This window comes from Carcharhinus amblyrhynchos, chromosome 6, assembly GCF_965287045.1.
Source record: "Carcharhinus amblyrhynchos chromosome 6, sCarAmb.v2.hapA, whole genome shotgun sequence".
Lineage (NCBI taxonomy): Eukaryota > Metazoa > Chordata > Chondrichthyes > Carcharhiniformes > Carcharhinidae > Carcharhinus > Carcharhinus amblyrhynchos.
In genome coordinates this window covers 28,753,779-28,771,468 of record NC_137329.1, presented here as the reverse complement: position 1 = coordinate 28,771,468, position 17,690 = coordinate 28,753,779, and the positions used below count along the sequence as shown (strand labels likewise).

Sequence of the window (17,690 nt, the reverse complement as noted above, 5' to 3'; positions counted from 1 at the left end):
TTTCCTTCTCTATGAACGGTATGCTTTTTCTTTGTAGCATGCAGGAAACATTATTTTTCAGTGTATCCTAATACATGTGACAATAATAAATCAAATTAAACATGGACCATGCAAATGGCTGTTGACTTCGGGCAGGATTTTCTAGCCTTAGGGTGAGTGCGGCCAAAATATCCCACCCATCTTCTCCGTTTCCATTTTGTCCAGACCCCTCTGGATCGTGTATGTTTCAAGCAAGTTACCTCTTATTCTTTTAAACTCCGATGGATATAGGTCTAGCCTGTCCAGCCCTTCCTCTTAAGACAACATGCTCATTCCATTAGCCTGCTTCAGTAAGGAAATCAAGATTGTACACTGCAGTCCAGATGTGGTCTCACTGATGCCCTACATACATGAAGCATAACCTCCCTATTTTTGTATTCAATTGTTCTCACAACAAATCAAAGTGTTCTGTTAGCTTTCCTAATTAACTGCTGAACCTGAATACTAGCCTATTGTGATTCAGGCATTAAGACTCCCAGGTCCCTCTGCATTTCAATGTTCTGCAATCTGTCACCATTTAGTTAATATGCTTCTCTTTTATTTTCCCTGCTAAAATGGACAATTTCACATTTTCCAATGTTACACCACATTTAGATATGTTAAGTCACTAGGCAAACATGTGCTATATCCATTTGGAACCTCCTTATGTCATCCTCACAACTGATTTTTCTACCTATCATCACATCAACAGCAAATCTGGCAACCATCCAGTCATCCAAATAACATATTTAAACTCTAAATGGTTGAGGTCCCAGCACTGATCCCTGGGGCAAACCATTTGTTACATCTTGCCAAACTTGCCAGCCAGTCAGAATAAACAGAGCTCTCAACTGCCCAATGCTAGACCCATTAGGTCCACCTTGGTCAGACCCAAGAGCAAACCAATGAGGAAGTCCTCTAAACTGGATGCTGAAGAAGGATAACATAAAACTCTTGGTATAAAAAGCCCTCATTTCAAATTTACTTTAAGTAGACTAGGTTAAGGGGAAAATTGCAAGGTACCTTATATATAGAATAAAGAGTCACCATGTGCCTGATACAATACGTACAAAGGTATAGTCTGTATAACCACAATTTAAGCAAGTATTATGAAATTAAACTGTATTATTAATGTGTTTCCTGTGAATCCTGGCCAACAAACTAACTACCCGCTCAGCATGATGGGACATAGACAGTATGAGACAGGCCAAATTCTTTTGGGATAAAGGAGCATAAAGGAGCAGTTTTGCTTATCAGCTTGAGTGAAGCAGCTGCAAGCTAATCAGGGCTTGGAATGTATGGGTGTCTTTCGGGTCAAACCAAGTAAACAAACTTAAATTACCTTCGGACAAAGAAAAAGGGGGCGGCTCCCCAAAAGAAGGGGGAACGGCCCGAACAGAAACAAAAAGTACAAAGGAAACGTAAGACGAGTCAAATCAAAATGTGATTGTCAGGGTCTATAAGGCACCTCAGCCCCTGCGGTGCCCAACGGGCACGGAAGGCCTCGACTGTGCCCGCAGACACCGCGTGCTCCCTCTCCAGGGACACCTGGCCGCGAACGTAGCCATGGTAGAGGGGCAGACAGTCAGGATGGATGGCCCCGTCCATTGCCTGCTGCCTGGACCTGTTGATGGCGCGTCTCACCAGGCCCAGGAGCAGGTTCACGAGGAGATTGGCATCCCGACCCTCCCCTCTCCACACCAGGTGTCCGTAGATCAGGAGCGTGAGACTGAAATGCAAACAGAACATCAATAAAAGGTTTTTCAGAAAATCAAAAATGGAGTGAAATGTATAACATGAAACGTAGACGTGGTCCACGGACTCCTCGAGGCCACAGAAAGAGCAGTCTCGGGAGCCTGCGAACCAGCGAATCCTACGGTTGTGCGGCACTGCTGCATGCAGCACCCTCCACCCCAGGTCCCCGAGGTAACTGGGGGAGATCCCTCTGTGGAGTGACCTCCATTGGGGACCTCCGCCACCCAGCGGCAACAGGGCCCGCCAAAGTGTGTCCGGGCAACAGGCGAGGACGCGGTAGTGGAAGGTGTGCAGCAGCAGCCTGTACAGGAAACGCCTCCGCGCGCTGGAAAAAGGCACGGACGACATTTCCGCCAGACGGCTCATGCTGTGGGGCACCTGACCCGGGGAAGGGGGTCTCGGCTTCGGGCCAATGTGAAATTCTGTCCGAACAGGGGAACGCTCGGACGGGATCCCACCGCACGCCTGAGCCGCCTTGAGCTCATAAGAAAATAACATAAGAACATAAGAAATACGAGCAGGAGTAGGCCAACTAGCCCTTCGAGCCTGCCCCGCCATTCAATAAGATCATGGCTGATCTGTCGTGGCTCAGTTCCACATTCCCACCCTCTCCCCATAACCCTTAATCCCCTCTCTTATCAAAAACCCATCAACCCGCGTCTTAAAAATATTTAGCGAGGCAGCCTCCACCACTTCAACGGGCAGAGAATTCCAGAGATTCACCACCCTCCGAGTGAAGAAGTTCTTCCTCAACTCCGTTCTAAACCGCCCCCCCTTTATCTTGAGGCTGTGCCTCCTAGTCCTACTGTCCTTTCTGAGCGGGAAGAGTCTCTCCACCTCTATCCTATCCATCCCATTCATCATCTTATATGTCTCAATGAGATCTCCCCTCATTCTTCTAAACTCTAACGAGTACAAGCCTAGTTTATTTAGCCTCTCCTCATAGCTCAACCCCCTCAACTCCGGCATCAGCCTAGTAAACCTCCTCTGCACTCCCTCCAAGGCCAAAATATCCTTGCGTAAGTATGGTGCCCAAAACTGCACACAGTACTCCAGCTGCGGCCTCACCAATGCCCTATACAGCTGCAGCAAGACCTCCCTACTTTTATATTCAATCCCCCTCGCTATGAAGGCCAGCATCCCATTAGCCTTCCTGACCACCTGCTGCACCTGCAAGCTGGGTTTTTGCGACTCATGCACAAGGACCGCGAGGTCTCTCTGCATCGTCGCCTGCTGCAGTTTTTCCCCACCTAAGTAATAATCCTTCCTACCATTATTCCTACCAATGTGGACCACCTCGCACTTGCCAACATTAAATTCCATTTGCCAGTTCCTGGCCCATTCGCCCAGCCTATCTAGATCCTTCTGTAGACTCTCCACACCCTCCGCGCAATTTGCCGTTCCACCAATCTTGGTGTCATCAGCAAATTTCGACACCATACACTCGGTTCCCTCCTCCAGATCATCTATATAAATGGTAAATAGCTGAGGCCCCAGCACCGACCCCTGGGGCACTCCACTAGTCACCAACCGCCGATCCGAATAGCACCCATTGACCCCCACTCTCTGCCTCCTATTTGACAACCAGTCCTCTATCCATGCTAACACCCTACCCCCAACTCCATGTCCCCTGACCTTCTGCAATAACCTCTTGTGAGGTACCTTGTCAAACGCCTTCTGAAAATCAAGAAAGACCACATCCACCGGCTCTCCTCTATCCACCGCCCTAGACACATCCTCATAGAACTCCAATAAATTTGTCAGACACGACTTCCCCTTAACAAAACCGTGCTGCGTCTGCTCTATCAAGCAATTCCCCTCAAGGTGCCTCGCTATTTCCTCCTTGATGACGGATTCGAACATTTTACCTACAACAGACGTTAAACTAACCGGCCTATAATTCCCTGCCTTTTGCCTGGCACCCTTCTTAAACAATGGCGTAACATTAGCCGTTTTCCAATCTTCCGGCACTTCCCTGGAATCCAGCGACGTCTGGAAAATAACCACCAAGGCATCCACTATCACCTCCGCCATTTCTTTCCGAACCCTCGGATGCATTCCATCCGGTCCTGGGGACTTGTCCACAATCAGTCCCTCCAGTCTGTCGAGCACCGCCTCTCTAGTAACAGCACCGCCTCTCTAGTAACTAGCTCGTGTGTATTTTCGGGGCCGAGCACGACCGTCCTAAGGTCTTGGATGGCTTTGGCCACGCGCCGGACGGCCACCCCCGCGCGCTCAGCCAGCACGCGAGGGTTCATCCAGCCCGCTCCTCCGCCATCCAGCACGTCCCCGATCCTGGTCAAGTAAACAGATGAGGACAGAATTAAATGGGATTCATTTGATGGGAAAAAACAATGATGATAAAAATAGTAATTTAAATTGATTCTAAAAGGTAAGATACTGTTTAGGTGATAGTTATAAGAATAGAAGAAATGGGAGCAGGAGTAAGCCATCTAGCCCTTCGAACCTGCCCTGCCATTCGATAAGATCATGGCTGATCTGAAGTGGATCAGTTCCACTTTCCCGCTTTCTCCCCATAACCCCTAATTCCCCTGTCCATCAAAAACCTATCTACCCATGACTTAAATATATTTAGTGAGGTAGCCTCCACCACTTCGACGGGCAGAGAATTCCAGAGATTCACCACCCTTTGAGTGAAGAAGTTCCTCCTCAACTCTGATCTAAACTGACTCCCCCCCCCCCCTTATCTTGAGGCTGTGCCCTCTCGTCCTGCTATCCTTTCTAAGCGGGAAGAACCTCTCTACCTCTAACTTATCCATCCCCTTCATTATCTTATATGTCTCTATAAGATCCCCCCTCATCCTTCTAAACTCCAACGAGTACAGACCTAGTCTATTTAGTCTCTCTTCATAGTCCAACCCCCTCATCTCTGGGATCAGCCTAGTGAACCTTCTCTGCACTCCCTCCAAGGCCAATATATCCTTATGGATAAATGGACAAAATTTTTTAAAGAAAGAAGAGATGAGAAAAACACTAAGTAAGAAATGATGTTATTTAAGATAAGAACAAGCTATCAAAATAAGTTACTGCCTGGGATGAAATTACAAGGTTTAATTTCTGTTTCAAAGATGTTATGTTATAGAATTCGGGGAAAAAATAAGAAATTTCACTATACTGGGAGAAGGTGAGGTCTTTCACCAGAAAAGGAGTCAGACAGGTGTTGAAGATATTTGTAATTACTGCAGGAATTTTGTGGGAAGTTATGTAAAATCTGTGAATCTCTTACTGGAAGATAAGTATGTAGCAATCAGCAGAGATATCAGGGAAAATCCTGCAGGTGGATTGATTGTACAGGAAACGGAACACGAATGTGTTGCAGAATTAAATGAAGGGGCAAGGGAAGGATTAGCAGAGGAACCACTAGCAGGAGAAGGGGTAATTAACCGCTTGGTAGATGGTGCAAAAAGATGTTAATGGGAAACCCCATGGGCAGTACTGAATGAAAAGGAGGAGGTGATTGCAGGGGAGCAGATCCTGGGAACTGATTCAGGACAAGTAGCACAACTGATAGCTTTTACTAAAACGTTAGAGTGAAGCAGAGGGAAAAAGGTTAACATTTTTACTGACAGCCATTATGCTTTTAGAGTTGTGCATGATTACATGGCAGCTTGGCACAGACTTGATTTTGTAACTTCAAATGGGGGACACATACAGTATGAGACTTTAATGAGAAAGTTACTCCAAGCAGCCGTGTTCCTTTAGAGGTAGAGGTATTAAAGATTCAAGCTCACTGAAAAGTTGAGAATGAAGTGTTTCATCAGAAGGAACTCCTCAAATGCAAACAATAAAAGTGTAACAAAACTTACTCCAACTTATAAATCAAAGGAAGAGTTTAGTGAAGAAATTTCATTCCTCCAAACTTGGAGTGGCCTCGCTGTGGGCCACTCCAAGTTCTCCACAATTCTAAATATTTGTAGTGAGTCAGCTGACGAGCAGACTATTACATCATTCTGTAATCGGTTCCATGGTATACTGGGTCCGCAGACCCTTACAGCTTGTTATCATTGGTCACATTACATCCAATATAAAGTTGTCACTGGTTACATTCGAACAGATTCCCTTTAATTTTTTTCTCAAAATAGTTTATGACAGCCATCTTCCAGTATTCTTAATAACTTTCCAGTACCTGCACCCCTTTTTGTAAAACACTCAGATACCTGTAGATTTTCACCGACCCAGTTCACTTTGGAAACTTCCTTGTTTTCCAGCATTTGTTTAATGCTGGCCATATCAATTCTTGGTCGTTTTTCTGTTACACCTTCTGTTGAGTGTCCCATAAAGACCGATTGTCCACATAACTCTCAGTTGATACTTTCTTGCCCGATGTGCCCATAAAAAAAAATTCTGTTAATGTGTCAGACAAATATATCCCCATATCTAATGCCTCCACCAATGCTAAGGTTTCAGCCACCAATGTGCTTTTGACTACCCTTTTTACTTTCTTTGCTTTCCAGGCCAAGGGGCAACATTTTCCTTCCTTACCTACCAGGAACATTATGAATCCAGCACAGCTTGAATGTCTACCTGGTAGATTGGCACATGAAGCATCGCTAAACATAACCAACCTCATATCTTTTGGTTCTCCTGGTGCTGGGAATTTAATCACATATTCCTCTAACTGTACCTTGTTTAATGTTTTATTAGCCTGCAAGATCTCTCTGACTGTGGTGTGCCTCAACATATTACTGAACTCCAGGATATTATAGCTCCCAAGTGGTCTTGTCTATGTGCCTAGCCAATTTAACTGTCCCACCATACTCTTCTGTTTCTTTTTTGTGGGCCTGTTCCTCTTTTTCCATTGACCTTTTTCTAGTGATGGGAATGGGATCAATACTGTTTAGATATCCCTGTTGACTCATTGTTACACCAGAGGTACTTTGTTGAATATCAAGACCAAGATATCAAAAGATACTAGCTGCTTGACTCTCTACTTTAAAATCTGTTTTTAGCTTCTCAATTACCCTTTTTTCAAATTCTTCTGTGCCACTCCATCGGAAATCATCCACATGCATCACAAAAATTCCAGTTAATTTTCCTTTAGCCTTCCAATAAAACATTGCTGGATCTACTTTTAACTGGACTCAGTCAGTCTTTCAGCAATACAGACTCTACAGAGAAATACCAAACCCTTGATGCATCACTTAAGCCATATACGCATTTGTTAAATTTCCACAAATGTCCCTGTTTACTGTTTCTTTGGGCGGCCTCAAAAAAACTTTTCTCTGAAATGTTTCACCCAGCAGAAATGCTGCTTTGATATCAATTGATGGTTATCTGAGCGCTCTTCATAGCAGACCTGCTTAACAAAAGTATATTACTGGAAACTACATTGTACCTATAAATAAACTGATTCCCACAATCCTACAGGGAAGTATCACCCTTTTGTAGGATGTTAGACTGTTGGCATCTTCAAAGTCAAAGCAGGTGGAACTATCATGTTCTTTTACTTTCTTTCGGTCTTTGTGATCAAGACACCCTAAATAGCAATTTAGCCAACCCTGACCACAGATAGTGGATGTATATCCACTATCTAAAACAGCATAGTTGAAAGAGTCTAGCATCAGGATGCTCATTACATGACTCAAATTTTCTTCCACCAAAACAATGCCTCCCTGGTCTTTATCCTTGTCACTGTTGGTTTCCACATATTCTATGTCATGTGGTTTCAAAGACATGAATTCTTCTTTTCAGACATAGAACATAGAACATAGAACATAGAACATTACAGCGCAGAACAGGCCCTTCGGCCCACGATGTTGCGCCGACCAGTTACAAAAACAATGACCCACTAGCCTATACCAATCCCTTTTCGTCCATAAACCTATCCAGAGATCTCTTAAACGCCCCCAAACTAGACGCATTTACAACTGCAGCAGGCAGGGCATTCCAATCCCTCACCACCCGCTGGGTAAAGAACCTACCCCTGACATCCGTCCTGTAGCTACCCCCCCTTAATTTAAAGCCATGCCCCCTCGTGCTAGCTTTCTCCATCCGAGGAAAAAGGCTATCACTATCCACCCTATCTAAACCTCTAATCATCTTATATGTTTCAATAAGATCCCCTCTTAGCCGCCTTCTTTCCAACGAAAACAACCCTAGATCCCTCAGTCTCTCCTCATAGGACCTCCCCACCATACCAGGCAACATCCTAGTAAACCTCCTCTGCACCCTCTCCAACGCCTCCACATCCTTCTTGTAATGCGGGGACCAGAACTGCACACAGTACTCCAAGTGCGGCCGCACTAGAGTAGTGTACAGTTGCAACATTACACTGCGACTCCTAAATTCAATCCCCCTACCAATAAACGCCAAGACACCGTACGCCTTCTTGACAACCTTATCTACTTGATTCCCAACTTTCAGGGATCCATGTACACACACACCTAGATCCCTCTGTTCATCCACACTATTCAAAGTCCTCCCGTTAGCCCTATACTCGACACATCTGTTGCTCCTACCAAAGTGAATTACCTCACACTTCTCCGCATTAAATTCCATCCGCCACCTCTCGGCCCAGCTCTGCAACCTATCTAAGTCTCCCTGCAGACTATGACACCCTTCCTCACAATCTACCACACCTCCAACTTTGGTGTCATCAGCAAATTTACTAATCCACCCAACTATACCCTCATCCAGATCATTAATAAAAATTACAAACAACAGTGGCCCCAAAACAGATCCCTGAGGCACACCACTCGTAACTGCACTCCATGATGAATATTTACCATCCACCACCACCCTCTGTCTCCTATCTGATAGCCAATTCCTGATCCAACTTCCTAGATTACCCACAATCCCATACATCTGCATTTTCTGCAGAAGCCTACCATGGTGAACCTTATCGAACGCCTTACTAAAATCCATGTATACCACGTCAACTGCCTTACCCCCATCCACCTCTTTGGTCACCTTCTCAAAAAACTCAATAAGGTTAGTAAGGCACGACCTACCCGCTACAAAACCATGCTGACTATTTCTAATCAATTCATTACACTCCAAATAACTATAAATCCTATCCCTAATAATTTTTTCTAAAACCTTGCCCACAACAGAAGTAAGACTCACCGGTCTATAATTCCCGGCAAAGTCTCTGTTCCCCTTCTTAAACAATGGGACAACATTCGCTATCCTCCAATCCTCCGGGACTACACCAGAGACCAATGACGACCTGAAGATCTGAGCCAGAGGCTCTGCAATCACCTCTCTAGCCTCCCAGAGAATCCTAGGGTAGATCCCATCCGGACCAGGGGACTTATCTATTTTCAGCCCCTCAAGAATTTCCAGCACATCCTCTTTATCAACCGTAATACTGTCTATTTTACACCCCTGCAACCCAATGTCCTCCTCAGCTATATTCATATCCCCCTGCGTGAACACCGAAGAGAAATATTGGTTCAATACTTCTCCAATCTCCTCCGGTTCCACACACAACTTCCCCCTGCTGTCTGTAACTGGCCCTAATCTTGCCCTGACCAACCTTCTGTTCTTGACATACTTATAGAACGCCTTAGGATTCTCCTTAATCCTATCAGCCAAAGTCTTCTCATGTCCTCTTTTAGCCCTTCTCAACTCACTCTTCAACTCCCTCCTAGCCAATCTAAAGCTTTCTAGTGCACTATCTGAGCCCTCCAATCTCATCCGAACATAAGCCTCCTTTTTCTTTTTAACCATCGACTCAACTCTTTTAGTGCACCACGGTTCCCTAGATCTACCAAATCCACCATGCCTGACAGGGACATACCTATCAAGGACTCGCAGTAGCTGCTCCTTGAAAAAACTCCACATTTCAGACGTTCCCAGTCCCTGTAATCCCCTAATCCAATCCATGCTTCCTAATTCACTCCTGATAGCCTCATAATCGCCCTTACCCCAGCTAAAATTGCTGACCCGAGGTTCATGCCTATCTCTTCCCATCACTAAGGTGAACGTAACCGAATTGTGGTCACTATCACCAAAATGCACACCAACTTCCAAGTCTAGCACCTGGTCTGGCTCATTTCCCAGCACCAAATCCAATATAGCCTCACCTCTAGTTGGCCTGTCTACATACTGAGACAAAAAACCTTCCTGCACGCTTTGTACAAACACTGACCCCTCTAGCGAGCTAGAACTATAGCAACTCCAATCAATATTCGTAAAGTTAAAGTCCCCCATAACAATTACCCTATTACTTTCACTCCTAACCAGGATTGTCTCCGCAATCCTTTCCTCAACCTCTCTAGAACTTTTAGGAGGTCTATAAAAGACTCCCAACAGGGTGACCTCTCCTCTCCTATTTCTAATCTCCGCCCATACTACCTCAACTGACAAGTCCTCATCAAACTTTCTCTCCGACACTGTGATACAGTCCTTGACTAGCAATGCTACCCCACCCCCCCTTCTACCTTCTTCTCTACTCCGACTAAAGCATTTGTACCCCGGAACCTGCAACATCCATTCCTGACCCTGCTCTATCCATGTCTCAGAAATGGCCACAACATCAAAGTCCCAGGCAGACAGTTTACAATGTAGTGTATAGGAGAACTGCATTGGAAACAGTGATTCACAATCCATCTACATTCCTTCAATTTAAATGTCTTTTATTAGTTTCCCATGTGCATCTTCTTTTCCTATTTTCAAATTGGTTACAACTGCTTTCATTACTAGGTCTGTTACTGACGTAACTCTCTCTGTTTAAAGGCCTTCGCCTACCATTCGGTCTGGCACATGGTTGAGTCACTACTGACTCCTTCATTCTGGGCACTATGGCATTCCGGTCTGTATTGAACAAGGTGACGGGGAAGGATTGTTTCCCAAAAAACTTTTTTAATGATGCTGCCATTTGAGCAAAGATGGGCTCTGCTCCCCTTAATTGTATTCCAGTCATTACTTAAGGAGCACCCATATGCAACAGACATGCACAGTCCAACAACTTAAAGGCCAATATTGCATCTGGAATCTCCAAGTTAAATTTCATTAGCCTGTTGCGGCCCCTATTAAAATCCATGATTTACTCTTCCATGGATTCGGTATCTTGTCTCCTAATCCTGTCAAACATCACCACCCATCCTTCATAATTCTCCAAGAACTCAAATTTCTGGTAAAACTCATCTAAGTTTTGTAGCAGGATCTATAGTCTTTCTTCTCTATTTAGGGCATCTGCTGTCCAATTGGAATATACTTTGCTTCTTATCTTGTTCCTAATTGGAAGTGATAAAGCTAATGCTATGCCTTGCTTTTCTTCAGTCTTGTGGTGACCAGAGTCCACATTTCCATCTCTGCCTTCCATTGCCGAAATGGTTCGGCACCTGAAAAAGACAGGGGGACAATCAAATCCCATCAGTTTAGTTCTATCTTCTGCCATGGTTGTAGCACTTCTTCAAAACCAAACATCAAGCTATGATGGGTTTTCCTCTGCTACCAATGTTTCATTGGAAGGAACTCTTCAAATGCAAATGATTAAATATAACAAAAAAGTTACTCCAACTTATAAATCAAAGAAAGAGTTTAATAAAGAAACTTCATTACTTGGGCCACTCCAAGCTCTCCACAATTCCAAACAAGTTCTTATTTATAGTGAGTCAGCTGACCACTACATCATTCTGCAATTAGTTCCATGGTTTGCTGAAAGAGCTGTCTCTTACACCCTGTTATCATTGGTCACATTCCATTCACTGATTGCGTTTTAACATGAAGTACAGGAAGGAAATCATTTTGCTGACCAGGCGGCAAAGGCCTTAGTAGAACAGGATTCGGACTGGACATAGCCTGTAGGGTTAGAAGCTGTAGCAGTTGAGGACAACTCAGGTATTGATGTTACACAAGTGCAGGAACAAGCAGATGAAGAGAAGAAGGAACAATTGTAAAAAGACGAAGGGCTGAAAGGCCATGATAGAGTATGGAGGAGAGAGGGGAAAGTAATAGTTCTTCAAGTAATACAGTATCCGTTGCTGACATTTTATCATAGAATATCACACATAAGCAGGGACAGAATGCTTGATTTATTAAAAAATGTTGGTAATGGAAAGGAGCGTGAAATTTTCACAAAGATGTCTGCAGTGTGCTCCTAGCGCACCAGGTCATCCCTGCAAGATTAAATGAAGAGTCAGCCACGTCGAAAAGACTACGGGAAATCTTGCAAATGGACTTTGCAGGGCTGTTACCATTGGTACAGGGAAAGACGTACTGTAGATCAGTTTACTCAATGGGTTGAAGCATTCCATGTAAAAATGTCACAGCTAAAACAATAGAAGGGGAATGCCTCTTCAATTCTGATCAAGGAACGTACTTCACAGGAGAGTTTTGAAAAAGGTCTGTTGAACGTTAGGAAGAGAGCAGAGAATTCACATATTATATCATCCTTAGAGTTCAGGGATGGTGGAGAGGATGAATCGAACACTAAAGAACAGTTTAGCCAAGGCTATCTTGGAAGAAGGAAACAACTGGGCGCAGGCCTTGCCTGTAATATTACTATGTCAAAGGGCCACTCCTGTTCCTGGAACACAATTAATCCCTTTGAGCTGATGCAAGGAGAGCAATGCACCTCCCACAGGAAGAAATCACAGGTGCAGCAGAATTAGAAATAAACCAAGAACAGTCTTTTAATGTATGAGGAATTTAATTGACGGTCTGCATTTTCTCAAAAAGCAGGTAATCATGCAGCAGCAGCACAGAGATTGGACTAAGCTGGCAGGAGAAAGTACTCCTAAGTTACCTACAGCAGGAGATAAGGTAATGGTGAAACTCCTGGCAGACAAAAAGGGATTAGGAACTCACTGCAAAGGGCCTTTTGATGTAGTGGTTACAGGGTAGACATGTGACCTGATTAATGAGAAGCATGGTCCACAGTGGAGACACAGGACTCAGTTAAAACCTTATCCTAGTGAGAAACCCCAAGATAGCGAATCTGACCTGGTGAAAGTGATTTATTATAATAGCAGTAGAGAGAGCGTGAATAGATTAAGTTTCTTCTGATTACTAATTTTAAGGCCATAAGAACACTGGATTATATTACAGATTATGTGCACAGAAGATCCCTGACCTGCCACAACTACAAGGCACAGCTCCAATAAAGATTGACCAGACATATCCCAATGCAGAAGCAAGTCAAATTGTCAGCATGTACAAAGTGTGGCATGGTGATTATACAAGTTTTGTAAATAAGTTTTGTTATTACTTGACATTGACCAACAATTGTGTGTAGATTGTAAAACAGAAGTTGTACAGACTGTTATAATGAACACGTATTTATTTCATTTTAGTATTGAACGCACAGACACTGGCTGAAGTGGAGCCAATATTTGGGATGTTTCATCCTTCTGGAGAGGAACATATGAACACATATCTATATATGGCACATACATATGCAAAGATGATTAACCAGTCAAAGTGTTGGGCTTGTTCACATATTCCTATCCAAGTGGGAGAAGGAATATCTTTACAGCCAACACCCCTAACATGGTCAGAGTTGATAATGGCAGATCAGGTATCTCAGGAGGCTAGATACCATGGACACCACATCCCAGGATTTGACCATACAAGGATTTGGATGGAGAAAGTTCCATAGCGGTAGGGACTGTGCAGGGAAGATAGGTTATATGAGGGGGTACACACCCATTTATAATCTGTAAAAGTCAGCCCCTAATCTGATTTTGACTTAGCCAAACCTGAAACCAAAAGGGACTTGCTGTGTGGAGAATCTGAAAGGCCCTGGGAAAAATTTAGGGATAAGTGAAGGCAACTACAAAGTAGGTCAGAATAGCCAGAGTCCACCCAAAGGAGACCAGTCATTTAACGTATCCTATAACTTTAAAGGCTGCAAACCTTATGCAACACTTACTGGTACTTACTGGATCTGTGGAGACAAAGCATATCCTTGGCTCCCTATTGGATGGAAGGGGTCATGCTACTTTGGATATGTGCTCCCATACATATTTTTTTTTCCAAAAATATACTTTATTCATAAAAATCTCAAGTAATCCATTGCAAATGTACAGGTCTTCGAAAAGCAAAGCAATGTGGAGTCAAAACATTTTTACAGTTCTGTCCAAATTACAGTGTCTACAATTCAATACTTAAAAAAAAACTATATCCATGCCTCAAATATTTACATATTTGTACTAATTACAGGAATTACATTTCAGTTCTTAAAAATATATACATGCCTCAATAGATTTCTGTGTGCCGTTAGTGCTCAGATTGGCACACAGTTACGCAGGTCGAGGGTATACTGCAGTTCCTGGGCCCTCGGTCTGCCTCCGTTAAAAGGCCTTACAGCGTGGCCTTTCCCCATTGTGCCTTTGCGGCGGCTGCCCCAAGCTTCAGCCCGTCCCTCAGCACGTAGTCCTGGACCTTGGAATGTGCCAGTCTGCAACACTCGGTCGAGGACAGTTCTTTCAGCTGGAAGATCAGCAAGTTTCGGGCGGACCAAAGTGCGTCCTTCACCGAGTTGATGACCTTCCAGCAGCAGTTGATATTTGTCTCGGTGTGCGTTCCCGGAAACAGCCCGTAGAGCACAGAGTCCTGCGTCACCGAGCTGCTCGGGACGAACCTCGACAAATACTACTGCATTTCACTCCAGACCTTCTTTGCAAAGTCACATTCCAGAAGGAGGTGTGCGACCGTCTTGTCAGCCCCGCAGCCGCTTCGAGGGCAGCGTGCGGTGCTGTTGAGACCTCGAGCGTGCATAAAGGATCTGACGGGGAGTGCCCTTCTCACCACCAGCCAAGCCAGATCTTGGTGCTTGTTTGTCAGTTCTGGTGATGAGGCGTTCGGCCAGATGACACTGACAGTCTGCTCAGGGAACCATCCGACAGGATCCGCCGTCTCCTTTTCTCTCAGGGCCCCAAGGACGTTACGCGCTGACCACTGCTTAATCGCCTTGTGGTCAAAGGTGTGCTTGCGGAAAAATTTCTCCACGAAGGACAGGTGCTGCGGTACGGTCCAACTACTCGGAGCGTTCCGCGGCAGTGTGGCCAGACCCATCCTTCGCAACACTCGGGACAGGTAGAACCTCAAAAAGTAGTGGCACTTGCTGTTGGTGTACCGAGGATCTACGCACAGCTTGATGCAGCCGCTCACAAAGGTAGCCATCAGGATGAGGGCGGCGTTGGGAACGTTTTTCCCTCCGTTCTCTGGAGATTTGTGCATCGCCTCCCTCCGGACGCGATCCATCTTTGATCTCCAGATAAACTTGAAGATGGCCTGCGTCACTGCTGCAGCGCAGGATTTGGGGATAGGCCACACCTGCGCCACGTACAACAACACGGACAGCATCTCGCACCGGATCACCAGGTTTTTCCCTGTTATGGAGAGCGAGCGTTGCTCCCACAAGCCCAGTTTCTGCCTGGCTTTCGCGATGCGCTCCTCCCAGTTTTTGATGCATGCCCCTGCCGCTCCGAACCATATCCCCAGCACCTTCAGGTACTCTGCCCTGACGGTGAAGGGGACAAAGGATTTGTCGGCCCAGTTCCCAAAGAACATGGCCTCGCTCTTTCCCTGGTTGACTTTGGCTCCTGAGGCCAGCTCGAACTGCTCGCAGACCTGGAGGAGCCTGCGGACAGACGAGGGGTCCGAGCAGAAGACAGCCACGTCATCCATGTACAGGGAGGCTTTGACCTGCGTGCCTCCGCTGCCTGGGATTGTCACCCCTTTGATGCCTGGGTCGCTTCTGAGGGCCTGGGCAAAGGGTTCAATGCAACACACAAAAAGGACGGAGGAGAGAGGGCAGCCCTGTCTGACTCCAGACCTGATTTGGAAGCTATCTGTTTCCCACCCGTTGACTGAGACTGCGCTACTGATGTCTGTGTAGAGCAGCCGGATCCAATTGCGTATTCCCTCCCCAAAACCCATTTTGGAGAGCACGTCCATCATGTAGCTGTGCGATATTCTGTCAAACGCCTTCTCCTGGTCGAGGCTGATGAGGCACGTATCCACCTGCCTGTCCTGCACGTAGGCAATCGTATCCCTGAGTAGCGCCAGGCTGTCAGAGATCTTCCTGCCGGGTACAGCACAGGTTTGATCAGGATGGATCACTGACCCCAGAGCAGACTTGACCCGGTTGGCGATGACCTTGGCCAGAATTTTGTAATCCACGTTCAATAGTGAAATGGGTCGCCAATTCCGAATTTCTTCCCTCTCCCCCTTCTGCTTGTAGATGAGGGTAATGATGCCTTTCCTCATGGATTCTGACATCCTGCCCTCCAGGAGCATACTCTCGTATACTTCCAGGAGGTCCGGGCCCGTCAAGTCCCACAACGCCGAGTAAAACTCCGCCGGTAAGCCGTCGCTTCCGGGAGTTTTACCCTTCTGCAAGGACTCGACGGCCTTGGTCAGCTCTTCCAGAGATACCGGTCTCTCCAGGCTGTCCCGCTCACCGTCGTCCAAGACCTGCGTGATAGACAACAGGAAAGACTGGGAGGCCGTGCTGTCTGTCAGCTTCAGGTCATACAGTCCGGCATATACCATATTCACAAACTCCCTCCCTTGCCACGACATCGATGGGCAATTTCAGAAATAGAACAATTCATTAGTGTACTGCTTCCCCAATATGGAGAGCCTAAAATAATGCGAGAGGTTATAATATTGCGCTCCATTTTGGAACAAGTTGCCAATAACACAGCTACTACCCTAGCTGCAATAAACCATGGGATGGGTGCCCTGCACACTGTGGTGCTTCAACTGTCTGGCATTGGATTATGTCTTGGCAGCGAAGGGTGGGGCATGTAGAGTGATTGGGTCAGAGTGTTGCACCTACATACCGGATAGTTCAGAAAACATAACTAACAAATACACATATACATATATATACGTTCTAAGGTTGTTTAAAATGGTCAATTGCTGTGAAGAGTTTATCATTCTGCTTTAACTATTAAGCTTTAATTATTGAAACAAGACAATTTGCAGGACAGAAGCCGTACACCGCATTGTTCCTTTACCTGTCGGAGAGACAAACCACACAGTAAGCAGAGCCCCAAACAGGAAGAAGCGACCACCAGCCCCAAACCTCCGCTGGACCTGGATTTTAAACAGCAACGTCGGGGCAGCCATTCCACAAAATAAAGAGGAAAATAAGTCTAGTTTCGATTTCGTTCCCTTCTTTTTCACATGGTTCCTTCCTCTCGCCCAACTGCTGTGCTATTTCAGTCCTATGCTGTTTGAGCAGTTCAATCCTGTCGCCACAATAAACTCTGCCACCGCTTCACAACAGCAATCTTAACACGTTCTTGGTGATGAATAATATTTAGTGCAACAAAGATGTTTCTCCAGAACACTCTTTATATTCCAAAACAACCCTGTGGTCAGAGCCTCAAATGATGTGAACGACATGTCACTGCATTTCCATTTACCATCATGAAAACAATCTTACTTCTTGTCAGTAATCATAACCAAGACCATTTTATTTCTGTTGCATTTCAGGGTTTGTTTGCTACTAGAAGAACCAGAAATCCCTGAATTGTTGATAAGGGTGAATTGCTCAGTTGTTGCATGCGGCTGAAGGAGTTATTATGGGGAGGCGGTGGTATTGTCTCGGAGCAACCAATCCATGGTGATCCCTGGGGAGCCCCTGGTTCAAATCCAACCATGGTTCGATTAAATTTTGAATTCAGTAAAAAATTAGACAATTAAATATTGCGATTGTCGTAAAAGCCATAGTGGAAAGAAATTTTCTGTCCTTAACTCTTTCTTTTAGGGAAATCTTCTGTCCTTACCAGGTCTGTTGATTCACAGCAAAGTGATTAACCCTTAACTGCCCTCAGGGATGGGCAATGAATGTTGGCCCAAACCCCCAATAAATGAATTTTTAAAAAATCAAAGTGACAGGAATAAATGAAGAGACTACAGAGGAATGAGTTTACTTCCAAAAGCATTCACTGATGTAGTGATGATTCTAAAATAGCACCACATGAAGATCAAGC

The 17,690-nt window shown here is 45.2% G+C and overlaps 1 protein-coding gene across 1 annotated transcript in view; it reads right to left on the bottom strand.

The window, feature by feature from the left end:
- The window catches only part of LOC145343664 (natural cytotoxicity triggering receptor 3 ligand 1-like), a 47,039-nt gene extending 30,036 nt beyond the window's left edge, over positions 1-17,003 (bottom strand). Inside the window, exon 1 of the mRNA XM_080189830.1 lies at positions 16,710-17,003. Coding sequence (XP_080045956.1) covers positions 16,710-16,821 — 112 coding nt within the window. The 5' untranslated portion in view covers positions 16,822-17,003. The remainder of the gene's footprint in view (positions 1-16,709) is intronic.
- Between the last annotated feature and the right edge of the window lie 687 nt (positions 17,004-17,690).